This window comes from Oculina patagonica, chromosome 10 (genome assembly GCF_052425735.1).
Source record: "Oculina patagonica isolate OP01 chromosome 10, crgOcupat, whole genome shotgun sequence".
NCBI lineage: Eukaryota > Metazoa > Cnidaria > Anthozoa > Scleractinia > Oculinidae > Oculina > Oculina patagonica.
Window position 1 is genome coordinate 21,947,502 of NC_135767.1, and position 13,089 is coordinate 21,960,590.

Here is a 13,089-nt window from a genome sequence, read left to right on the forward strand (position 1 = left end):
TAAAGATCGCAATTCAGTTCCACTTTGTTCACAACTCAACACAGCAAATCTCTCAGAATGGACGAGTTTATTGACCCTGGTTTGCAACGATTTACAAGATAAACGCACACGAATGAAGATAGAAACACACAAAACACAGTCAGGATTATTTCACAGGTGTCACTCGATTTTTTAAAAAACAGTCATGTCTCAGAAAAAAAATAGCACAAGATTTACATATCGATTTTTTTCTTCTAAGTATAAATACAATTGTACAGTTCATATTTCGTGTGCAACATTTTAAAAACGCTATTTATTAAACTTACTAGATACTTGACCTTGCGAACAATTTCTTTATTGAAAAACCCCTTTGGCTTTTTTTTCTTTCCAATTTTATTAGCTATACATCGGACGAGCGGCTAAAAACACGTCAGAAAGTACGCCAAATTCGTGAAAAGTTTTATTTTGTGGCATAAAAATGTGTGTTAGCTGAAATTACGGGTGAGCTTGCCATTCCCGTCCCAGAGGCGGCCATCCTTTTGGTCAACACCAAGAATCCGGGACCTCTGGCCCACCTCGACTTTCCCTTAAATCTGATTGGCTGGTAAACGAAAAGCGAAGGGAGTACTCTGCGCAAGCTCAAAAAGATCGGGCAAACACGATTCTTGGTGCTAACGAAAATCATTGCAGTCTTTGTGGACGACAACGTCAACTTGCTTCATGCGAAATTTAAAAAGTACCAAGTTATGTTTGGAGCTCTTCGCCCGAATTTTGTCGAAATCTCAGAAGTATATTTTGTGTCCGATGCGAGTTGAATCAAATTGGAAAAAGCTAAGAAACCCATTAACCATTGAACTAATATTGTACAAGGCTTAGCTACTAACTGTCCTTGCGATAAAAAAAACAGCTCTATACAAATCCATTTTCCTCCAGAGGATCATGTTCATCATCCTCGTTGTCGCTATCTTCGTCTTCCTCGACATCGTTGCCATTCTCGTTGACTCGTTGATCTTCGTCGTCGTCGTCGGCATCGTCGTAATCATCTTCGTCATCGTCGTCGGAGTCTCGGGACCCACCCCTCTCTACTTGATCTCTGTGGAGGATAGCGCGCTCGTACGCCTGCATTACAGATTTTCTCATGGATGTCTTGCGGCCCTCTTGCAACTTGTTCTCGTCTCGTTCTTCGTGTTGCCCTAACGGTTCGAGTTTGTGTCGAGGAAGCCATTGCCTGAACAAAGCAAATGACAAACGTTAAATTTAAAAATACCCTTCAACTTTAGAGGTATCTACAGTCTAAAAGATGTAGGGCGTCCTGATTAAAAAGGACCCTCTTGAAAACCACTTTTAGTGAAAACTGGTGGCCTCTTCGTTAGATATTAGATATGGGTCGTTAGAGATACGACAAACCCTATGTCGAACCCCTCCTTGCCTTTATTACGAACAGTTTAATTGGTCCGAAAGAGACCAAAAATTAATGTAAACTGAACCTCTATAATACCAACACTCTTTCCTGTCGCTTTGGTGTCCGTATTCTAGAGGTTCGACTGTTATCTAAGTGCTTATCGTTGGCTACCTTATTTTCGCGAAAATGGAACGGGCGTATTTCGCGGAACTTAATTTTCGCGATTTGGCAAAAAATACGTAGTTAACTAAACATAAAAACTACAATAGAAAACTTTTAAAAATAAATTTTCGCGGGTCTTTAATTTCGCGATTTTTTTGAAAATCGCGAAAATTAAGTACCGCGAAAATAAGTAACAATAAGGTATAAGAAGATAACTATTAATTTTATATTTTGATGAATAAATGTATTTTTTGTAGGTTTCTTAACGTACATCTCATTCGCCTCTATAAAAGCTGTAACTCAAATGGATTTTTATTATTTCGGTGATCTGATCCTCTCTAGAAAGTCCCCCCACAGGCGCCAACCGAATTTTATTTCAAAATTCGCTACAAAACCGTCATTTTATAAGTTCACTTACCAAGTTCGCCTGGTGTCAAAAAACAGCACAAGATAAAGATGTTCTTCTGTGATGGCTCGCTCCTTCAAAACATCCTCAGGGGGTACAGGGATGGGCACGCCGCGGTGAAGAAAACCTTTCTTGGTTCGAGGATTTATGATCTGTTGAGGGAACGTAAAATATGCTGAGCCTACAGTCAGATTACACAGAGGTATTGCTTAGCAACATCAAGCAGCAATCTGATGCACTTGATAACGTAACAACGAGCTTTGATAACACGAAAAGAATTGGAGATTTCCGAGTGGTTAACGAAAATTTGTCAAAAACGACAATTGGTTCTTGCAATTTTGGGTCTCGTTTCGAAGTGGAGGACTAAAAGCTTTATTTTGAAGAATGAAACACGTTACATTTGTAACATGGTCGCCAAAGACATAGATTTTCAAAATTCCATGACCTTTCCGTGACTTTTCCCTGATAAAAATAAAATTTCCCTGACCAAATAAATTCAAGATGTCAAATATAGTAGCGGCCTTTTTTTCAAAAAAAGAAAACCAGATCGCTGAGATCACATTGACTTGAAAAGTTTCTTCCAGCCATTAATTGTATAAAATCAACGGTGTTATATTCCAATTTTCTCTGACTTTTCTTCAAAATGTCAATTTTCCCTGACTCAAAATAAAATTCCCCGACTTTTCCCTGACCTTGAAGAATTCTATTTTTCCCTGACCATTTCCTGACCTGTGGCAGCTCTGGCAGACAGCTGAATAAATTTGCAACAATTTCTATACGATTTTCTCCGTTCCGAAACTAGAATACCACTAAAAAATACCACTACAATCATAATGCGCACACAAAGAACAGTAAAACAGGACTTACCAACGCTGGATAAGACGGATATCCCCGACATTTTGCCCAAACCAAATCCAACGGCTGCATGGGAGGGAGGTCGGCGATCTCTGAATCCGACGTTGTTGTCTTTCGAGGTCTGGGCGCAGCTTTCTTCTTCCTCCTCCCGTCCACTGGTCCGTTAATGGCACGATTTTCAGCCGAACTGTTTTCGGTGTCAGTCGTGCTGAGTTCGTCCTCGGACAACGCCGACAATTTCCGACACAGTTCTCGGGACGCGCGAGTGCCATTCATTCTTATATCGCTGATATCCGATTCCGAACCGCTCGTGTACGAACGATACGAACGCTGCCGTAAACCGTTCGTGAACGAAAAGTGATTGTTGAGTCTGTCAGACGAGTGCGTGTCGAACATTGGTAACGTGGCATCTTCTATCAGCTTGCCCAGTTCGGTTTTGTACGTCTTCTTCGGGACGTAACACCCATCGTTGTTGCCTAAGCTGTCAGTAGACGGCCTCTTATGCGATTTCTTGTCGTCTTTCGGTGCTGGCTGATGCCTTTCCTCGAAGACCACATCATCATCTCCAGCGTCTTCAGTGTGAAGATTCTCCGTGACTTGACACTCGGTGCTAACACCATCAAACGTTCTGTCGGAATCATGTTTTCAACACGTGATTCACGGTCGGTAGGATGTCGAAGGGAAACTTATCCGCCCCTGCTGACAGGTTCCGCCTTGCTCGGTGCCTACCCTTGTTGAACAGGATGCCGCTTCGCCGGCTGGTACCAGGACTGGGGTTTGTAGTAGCCCTGCTGTTCAACAGATTGTCTCCTGCCAAGCGATGATCGTCAGTGTCCAAGTTCTTGGTTGGGTGTGTGTCGCCGTTGAGGACTTCATTCTCGTCAATGGGCCTGAACTTCTTCAGTGGCTGCTCGCCGTCCAGTGGTGACAGACAAGGATCATTGCCGTCCATACCGCCAACTAAACAAATAAAACAAATGACCGGTCAATATTCTCCTCACCGTTTTTCATACATTTTGTACAGCCCCTTGGAAGAATTTGGTTTTCAATCTGGCGAAAGACTTTTTTTCCAGTGAAGCTCAAATTTCTCAGCCAACTGGAAGTAAAACCAAAACCAATTGTGATTTTTCGCGCACGTTTTCCCGCGCTTTGTGCCAGCTACACGTATCTGCTTCGAGTTTTGATTGGTTCACTGGATTGTTTGTGTTCATTGTGATTGGCCAGAGTGATTACGTTGGTTGTGGTTTTACGACACTCAAATCGAAACTCGCCCTATTGTGTAAGTCTTCAGCCTAAAACAATGAAACTAACAGCTAAAAGGATGCATACGTACCACTTGATTCTGAAAGTTGTCTCTTCTCTTGGTTCAGCTTCCTTCTAACCAGAGCGATCTCTTTACGCAGCATTCTAACTCTAGTAGCTCTCACACCTTATGAATGACAGAGTATAAAAAGGAAAAATCAAATAAGTTTTTTTACTAAAGAGCGGTAAAAGTGGCTAATGAAAGATCTAGCTGGCTACACGGGGTTGTACTCTTTTTGAAATTTCACGACTTTCCATCCATGACCTTTTTCATGACTTTTTATAGTTTTCCATGACCTAAAATCGACCATTTCTCTTCGAAATATTCAAAAATTATCTTGATTTCGTTTTTACCCTTTTTTCACAAAAAATAACCTGCCTAATTTATTTTGTACAATCAATACCATTTTCCACAACTTTCCATGACCCACAAATGCATTCCATGACTTTCCAGGGCTAGAAAATGTAATTCTAAAATTCCATGACTTTCCAGGTTTTCCATGACCTGTACGAACCCTGCTACAGAACTACATAGCTCACCTCCATGTTTTATAGCCTGGGTCATGTCCAGTTTATCCTGCAGATCTTTCAGCTGTTCTTCTAGTGTCATGTCTTTCCTCTGCTCATCTGTCAGGATGAAATCTAAAAGAAAACAAATACGTCTTTTATAAGCATTTCTGTTGCGTTGCATTTTTTTTTTTTTTTTTTTTTTTTATTTTATCTGCAAGATGAAGAAACAATTACAAATACAATGTGCAAAGAAAGTCTTGTGTGATAACCCAGGGCTGGTAGATTTTCTTGTCGAGCTACGGTTTATATATCATTTGCCAGATGAGCAAATAAAATTTTGACCTTTTCATTGGCAGAAGAAGCGAGGCCATTGAGAAACCACTTAGGGCTAGCACTCAATGGTTTGAACTCTTTCAAAGGTCAACCTGAAATCCATTTTCTTGGCACCCTGTACAGTATTCTGTCAATTTTCAAGTTTAACCAAAAATACTTATAAAGTTTTGCTTTTAATGTTTGCCTGAGCATCAATCCTGTAAAATATTGTGATATCCTACTTAAATTAAAAGTTTTCACTGCAGGTAGTTGAGGTTGATTTTCTTGGATAAAAGGAAATCACATTAGAGAGAAAATTGTACTAACTCCTCGACTTTTTTCCCTTCGGCATTTGCAAAACATCTTACTGTTGACAAACTTTAAACGAGTCTTACAACCAATAACATAATGTTCAGCTTAACTGACCAAACAACTTCAACGGACCAGACTTACAACATCATCGACTGACAACAACTTTTTCACTTGACTCCTCTAAAGATGACTTCCGCTCAGGTTGTCGAAACGTCAGGTCAACAACAACAGCTCTTCTCAGAACTACTCTCACCCAGACGGACAATCACACTATATCACCTATAGTGTGACCTACTGATACTCCTGGGTTCAAACAATTTACTAAATTATTTACATCAGTTACTAGAAAATATCATATCAAAATTTTAAATCAAAGGCAGCAGCCCACCTTCTTCAGTAGGTTCTCTGTCAGCAAGTGTTGGCGGTTCATCAGTGTGCAGTCCTGTGACAGGGTCAATACCAGCACGCTCCACTTGTCGTCTAGCCGCACGCACAATAGGACGTCCTTGGTCTCGCAGTTTGAGTGCTGCCCGGTAGTATATGGTGTCTGGTGCATTGTACCTCATGCAATTGCCGATGACCAGGTTGAAATCGTGCTCAAACTGCTCCATAGCTGTGTAGTGATTGTCTTCAATGCGCTTTGAGATGGTTGAGAAATCCATGGGTTCGTCAATAACATCAAGATAGTCTGTGACCTAGGAAAAATAAAACAAGTCATGATACATCTGGGAAAATAGTCAAGCCAATAGCTCTTATTGCAGTTTCCAGCGGTTTGACACATAAACGAGGCGAAAGGGTCATTCTGCATTGTTTTAATGATGTATTGACCCTTTCGCCTCGTTCGCATACATTCTCAACAAAAGAATATATTATCGCAGGCTCAACTACAATAACAGCTATTTGAATTAATGGTGCTTATAGACCAAATGAACTTATAACTAACACACAAATTACATAAGCTCAACTGTTCAAAGTGAAACTCAACATATTATAACTGCTGTCAGTGTTACATGTATAGCTTTCTTTCTACATTCATCTTTCGACATCGTCTTTTTATGTGCTATTTAATGGCATAAATATGCACACCAGTGTTGGTTTCATGCAAATAAGCCCAAAGTTCAGAAGGTCATGCTGGTGCTGTGATTGGCGGATTTTGATCTGTCTTGTAAGTTGTTTGTTTAGCACGTTGAAAAATGGATGTCGATAGAAAGCCGCTATGCAAGTAACAATGAAAATAGGAAAGCCTAGAGCCATGCGGCCCATACTGCAGCATTATACAGCTAGGAATATTTCTTTTCCACCCTGTTTTTCCACGTAACAATGAAAGCGCCCCCCCCCCCGGTTTAAATTTTCCAACTGTTGCTATACACTTTGTCTTAATGTTAGTTTCAAGAATTTAATAGTATATCAAAAAGTTTTTCCTTTGTCATTTCCAGGCTCACCTCTTCAGTATCAACAGGTTCACAGAAGATCTCGCCAGGGTCTTTAGTCTGCAGAAGATCAAGAGTTTTCCTGAGGACGATGTTGAGTGGCTGCAATTGCAGGTCCACTACATGCTGTTTAACCTTCACCTGATTAGTCAGGAGGGAGGAAGAAAATACAAAATAAAAAAAAAATAACTATTTTCTTGCTCTTAGAAATGTTAATATTGCAGTTTTCATAATCAAGGAAAAACAACTTTTCTCAACTTTTCTTTCTTTCAACGGGATAAAAAATTTCATTTATTTTTCTGTTTTTTTTTTTTTTTAATTTTGGGGGAAAGGCAAGATCTTTTCTTGCTATTAATATTGTGCTTGAAAAACATTTAATTCCCTGATCCAGGATCGTGGACTAAATTGGTGGTTGTTTCAATCCAAGGGCCTAGTGATGAGCCCTAGGCATTAACCATTACTCAGAACTTTGTGGCTGATCTGGTGGTTTTGAATGCAAAATCTGCCTTTTCACAAGATTTTCCCACAAATCCAGTTCAACACAGTGTATAATATTTCTGCATTGACTGATCTGACATGACAAATCTGACTAACAGAATAGAATTCTCTTCTCAAATAAATTAATATATATTATACAGTTTAGCTGATCCAGTTCTGACTAATGGTAAGTGCCCCTAGTTTTGTTTTGAAAAAAAAAAAAACCACAAAAAAAATAATCCCCATTTCATCTAACACAGAGGATGTGCAAGAAATCCTAAAGATGTTTACCTGCTCTCGTTTAAGCTTCTCCCTCTTTCTGATCAGCTCAACCAACAGACGAGCCCTCTCCAGATCATGCCGCAGACGCTGCCAGAAGTGCAGTTGCTCCTTCATGGCCTTGATTCTCAGTGATCTCTCACTTGACTGAGGAGCAAAGGTTATAAACATTTACTACTGACAAATAAAACTGATGGTATTTAAATCAAGAAATAAATACTGTATACATCCACTACATAGTTCACAAGTTTTTGTGAGATTGTTTAGCTAAATGAATGAATGATAATAGCGCCTTTACAAAGCTCATGTCTCACAATTAGTTTTTTCAATATTCAGGCGCCTTTGGCGCCGCTTCTTCTTTTTTTCTCTCCCCCCCCCCCCCCCCTTTTTTTTCAACACACCCGGGCTCCCTCTTTTGGGTTTCCCCCACAAAAAGGAAGGGGGGGGGTTTTTTAAAAATTTTCAAAGGGCGCACGGAGAGGAAATGTTAGACCGGGATATAGCTAAGATTTCAACCTGGTGAAAATTTCTTTGCTTTAAGTGGGTACTTGTCCTTGAGGAAGCTTCCAAACCTACTCAATTTTTCAATTCCTAGCCTTCAAAGGTGGTAAAATTCATGCAAGATGGGTATTTTTCGTGGCCCCGCTTTTACATCCCTGTACAGCCAATTTACACGGTACATTTTGTTACATGCAACAAGCTTAGGACACACCTACTACAGTCGTAAATGAGTTGTAGGTTGATTTACACCTTACAATTCCTGTCATAGACCTGTCATAAGCATGTCGCATGCAACTAAATTGTATCGTGTAAATCAGTCTTTAGACTGTTAAGGCCAAACAGAAGCGGGCGAGTTTCGAGTTTGACACAGAAAATTGATACTATGACAAGAGAAATTAAACAGGCCACATGGCTTGAGGGAATTTTGCTTTACCTCATCAGCTCCAGCTTTCTGGCTCTGGTGGCTGGCCTGAAGTCTTCTCAACAATGGAACTCCATTCCTTGACTGTCGCTTCAACATCCAATAACTCTGAAGGCTCTGGATAAACTGAGCTTTTCGTGCCATAGCTACACGACCCACAATCTTACTTAGCCTGTTAAAACAGAGAAAACCAGGGAAACTATCATCAGGAGTTTAGGTGCCAGTATAAGGTACATGTATTGTGTAGAGCTCTCAATGAAATTTAGATTTTCTAAAGGCCTCATGATTGAAGAGTTTGAGCATGCCAATTTTGTTCCTGAAAAATCAATGCCAAAACAACAGCACTCACACACAAAAAACTTACTCTTTAGCCAAATCAGTGACCTTGTATCACTCATTACCCTTAAAAACTGTCTTCAAGATACCTAAAAGTCACATTTTTATCTCATTTCTAATAATCTTCTGTCATTTTTTTTTTCTATCCAAAACATTCACTGCAAATTGGCCTTATTGTAGAATGCCATTTTGAAAGTTAAATCACACACTCCACATTATTGAAAGCAACATCTTTCACACAATAATTACTTGTCTTGGTCTGGGTCATACATGAATTTCTTTTTTTATTATTTTTACTTTTTCAAACATTCATTATTTTTAGACCCTATGCACTACATTTGAATTTCTGCCTGTGAAAGGAGCTATTATAGCCACACAAACACTGAAAATGAACAGAAAAGACAATTTTTGTTTTATAATTCATTCAATAAAATTTTACATAATTTTTCTCTTATTTCCTGACAAGGAAAGCTCAATATTCTAAGAAAAAAATTGACACCACGAAATTTTTGTTTTTAATAGATAAGTCTTAATATGTGAAAAGAATTGGTAAAAGGCCAACTTAAAAATTAATTTGCTTCAGGCTAAGATGTTTATTATTAGCACAAAAAACAATACAAAGCTACTTTGCTGACTACAATTTGGCCACTGTAAATGGCTCAAAGTATAGCAAATATCCTTAACCCTTTGACTCCTGCACCGGCTTAAACCGGCCGCAAAGGATCGGGGCTTTTTTCCCCCTTTTCGTTTCCGTTTCCCCCAGAAAGGCGACATTTTTTATTTTTGAAGAAGAAGAAAACCTTTCCATACCTAAACCCGCGCAATTTATTTTATGGAATTAAATTTCCCCAAAACTTTAAATTTTTTGAAAAAGAAAATCTCTTTTCCCCTTTTTTTTTTCTTTTTCGATTTTAAAAAAAAGCCGAAAAAAGAAAAAAAAAAAAAAAAAAAAAAAAAAAAAAAAAAAAAAAAAAATTTTCCACACAAATTTAATTTTTTTTTTTTTTTTTTTTATAAAATATAAAAAAAAAAAAAAAAAAAAAAAATTAGTTAATGGCAGAGTAACAGGTGCACATAGATTTTAATGTTTTGTAGTAAAACAACCTGCTTCTTTGAGGAAATTTCAATAAAACTTTTCAAACTTTAGACAAGGTGCTGGTGAAAAATCTTGAAAAATACTGACATCAATTTAGCAATAATTAACATGTCTGATAATGTGTAAGACATCTATGAATTATTAACTTTTGTTGGTCAGTTCCCAAATAAAATTGTTCCATAATTTCATGGTTGATAATAGCAACCACAGACAGGGCAATTATTTTGAATTTTGATAAAAAACAACAAAGTGAAGATAGTTAATAATGCTCTTGAAACTTCGGATTAATAAAAAAACTAAGGATAACCTCATTGCCACATTCACTAATTTGCTAATTGCACAAAGTTTTTCTAATGTAAGTTCATTTTTATATTTTCACATGTAACTAAACCAATATTCAGACACATTAGTGTGTGAGTTACAAGTAGAGGATATTTATCTTGTTGCTCCGTAGCTTGGTAACTGTCAACCACTTTTGCTTCTCCTTCACAGAACAATGTTAAGTTGTAATTGAATATCAAAACAAAACAGAACAAGACTTAAGACTTCTAACGGTTGCTAGGAGACAGTTGTATACAACCAGCATTCTTGTAAGGTGGCAGTGATAAAAACAGAAAGAAAAAGTCAATATTGTGTACCCAAAGAATTTATATCTACAGTATTTACAAAATTATTTTTAAAAACTTACCGATGAGCAGGAATAAATGGAATGTTAACAATTGGAACTGCAGTTGTTTTCTTCTCAGCCAAAAGTTTCCTAAACTTCTTGATGCTGCGTTTGGATTTTGTAGATTTTGCAGACTTGCTGCTTGCTTTTGCAGGAGTCTTGCTCGTTGTCTTACTTGGCGTCTTACTTGGCGTCTTGCTCTTAGAAAAGTTAGTTTTCTCCTTAACTTCTTCTTCGCTGTTTTCTTCCTCTTTACCCGCTTCCGAGTCTGTGGGTGTGTGAACATCGCAAAAAGCAGTCTTGCGTACAGTCAGCTGACCATTTTCACCTTTAACGGGTTCAATCTTCATGTACAAGCCTGCTTGCTGTGCGCAAGTAACATGAAATGCTGTGTAGCAGTTTGTTTTAAAGCATTGGATGCATGCGCCGTGCCTGCGCTTACAGATGTAGCAAGTGAGTTTCCACCTTGCTTGAGGGATATTCTCAATGGAGTCAATTGGTTCCAGAAACACCGTGTTTGCAAAGCACACTTCAGGAATCCATAAAGCACACACGACATGCCCCCACTTGCCGGTATCAGTCTGTTTAAAAGCACCAGTTTTGTTTGGGCACAGGACACAGTCCACGGCCCTAGATGGAGACTGTAGACATCGTCGACAAAGCCACTGTCCCTCGGGAATGTATGGCACACCATAACACTCTTGATGGACAGCCAAATTGCACATGTCACAAAACAAGATTGCGTTACTATTTTGACACTCGCCATCATTACAAATACAACACACCGCATCTTCATCAATGTACTGGTTCGGATCGCAATTCGTTTGGCTCTCAAAGTAAGATTCTTTCTCCAATCTGTCCATGAGGGTTTCGAAGACTTCTTGAGATACCGGCGCAATTCCTTCGCTCTTTCGCTTCTCGTTTACAGTGTCTAGCCAAACATAATCTTCTTCGTCCATATCATATTCTACCATTTCGTCCAGTTCTTCAGTGGTTTGCTCGATAAATCGAAAGTAAGTGGTAGATCTAGCCGGCGCATCTGGTTGTCTAAATCCCGATTCCAGCTTTTCGCCATATTCAGCTAAAGGCAAGCTCGCTTTGTTGTTGTTTTCGCCCGATTGTTCATTCTTCGATTTTGTCTCTGTTAGCGGCTGGAACGCCATCATTTCAAACGTTTCCTCTGGTTTTTCTGGCTCCGACGTGGAAATTTCCTCGCTATCCAGAATGTCCAGTTGATCATTTATATGGATTCGATGATGAAATCCTTCGATTTCCACTTCAACAATCTTTTGCGCTTGAGCGTACGTTAGCGTCTCTCTGGGAACGCTCACCGTTGGCGGCGATGGCGGCGGTTTCTTGTTTTTAACGCTCTTTCGTCCTCGACCTTTTCCTTTTTTCGAAGATGTCGGTGGTGTTCCAACAACGTCAGTGCCATCGTGTTTGAAAACACGCAAATGATATTCTATTCCGCTGTAACTCTTGTATATCTTCTGACACAAAGGACATTCATATGGCGGCTTAGTCGCCCGAAGGTTGTCGATTAGTTCTCTGATGTTCACCATAGTTCGCTTACGATACTAAAACATATTTCTCCAAGAGATAAATGTTAACGCAGCTTCTTTGGGAATATGAATAATTATTTCGCAAATGAAGTTTTCGTGGTCTGCGTTTCTCGTAAAGAAAGCCGGCGCGTCACAATCAAAGGAAAGTTCTCAAAACTGAAGTCCTCCAATTTCGCTTGCACGATTTTCGATTTTCCGCCTTCAGATGTGTTTATTATCGCTCACGGATGAACGACGCCTCTTTCTAAGCAAAGCGAAGCTAGAAATTTCGAAATCCAGTGAACTACGAAGCAATCTGACCACACCAAGGCAGTTCGTTAAAATGGCGACACCGAACACGACAGCGCGGGGCGATTTTCGCTTTGCCGTAAAATGTCAGTGAAACCCAACTGAAATACTCCCTTCTAGACGAAAATGTCCTCTTTAAAGTTCTCTGGTACAAATCTCCGAGAAGTATCTTTGAACTCCTTTCGTTTTCAACTTAATTGTTTTCATACCAACGCGACAACGGCATGAACTAAATCCGGTTTCGCGAACAATGGCCAACCGATAATGGCGTACCGGATAACTTGAGCTGTCGAATTTCTCAAAATTCACTCGACGCAAAACCACTTAAGGCCACTCTGAAATCGTCCTTTTGAAACGTAAACAGAATCGCTTGGTATCCCTCTAAACACTTCGTAGATAGCGGCTCTTCTGTGCCCTCAGCTGAGCTGTTTCTTCTCCGTTGAATGGACTCGCCTTCGAAACAAACGCTTTCACTTCACCGCGAGCAATGTGCAAACAAAGGAGGGCATTGAAAGCATAAAATCGCTATGTTCCACGCCGAATCTCAGCGAAAGCTCATCTTGGCGGCTAAATGAGGTCTTATTCTAAAACTTCTGCTTTTCGACGATTTCTGTAAACCTACAACGAAGCCAAAAACGAGAACCAACTTTGGCGAGGTTAAATTCGCTACGAAGAAGATGGCGCCAGTTACTCTCGTGGACAAGCTTCGCCCCTGATTATTTCCCGCCACGCAGGGACGCCCCCGCATATTGTGTAACATTTAATTTTGGCAGTGAAAAAACACATGCGATC

The 13,089-nt window shown here is 39.5% G+C and overlaps 1 protein-coding gene across 1 annotated transcript; it reads right to left on the reverse strand.

The window, feature by feature from the left end:
• Positions 1-48: 48 nt before the first annotated feature.
• Positions 49-12,999, reverse strand: LOC144628880 (peregrin-like). The gene is given in 11 exon segments (XM_078486990.1): positions 49-1,207; positions 1,962-2,101; positions 2,817-3,444; positions 3,446-3,764; positions 4,138-4,233; positions 4,647-4,748; positions 5,629-5,935; positions 6,683-6,811; positions 7,439-7,573; positions 8,361-8,520; positions 10,469-12,999. Coding segments are annotated over 11 exon segments (3,876 nt in total). The 5' UTR covers positions 12,010-12,999; the 3' UTR covers positions 49-888.
• Between the last annotated feature and the right edge of the window lie 90 nt (positions 13,000-13,089).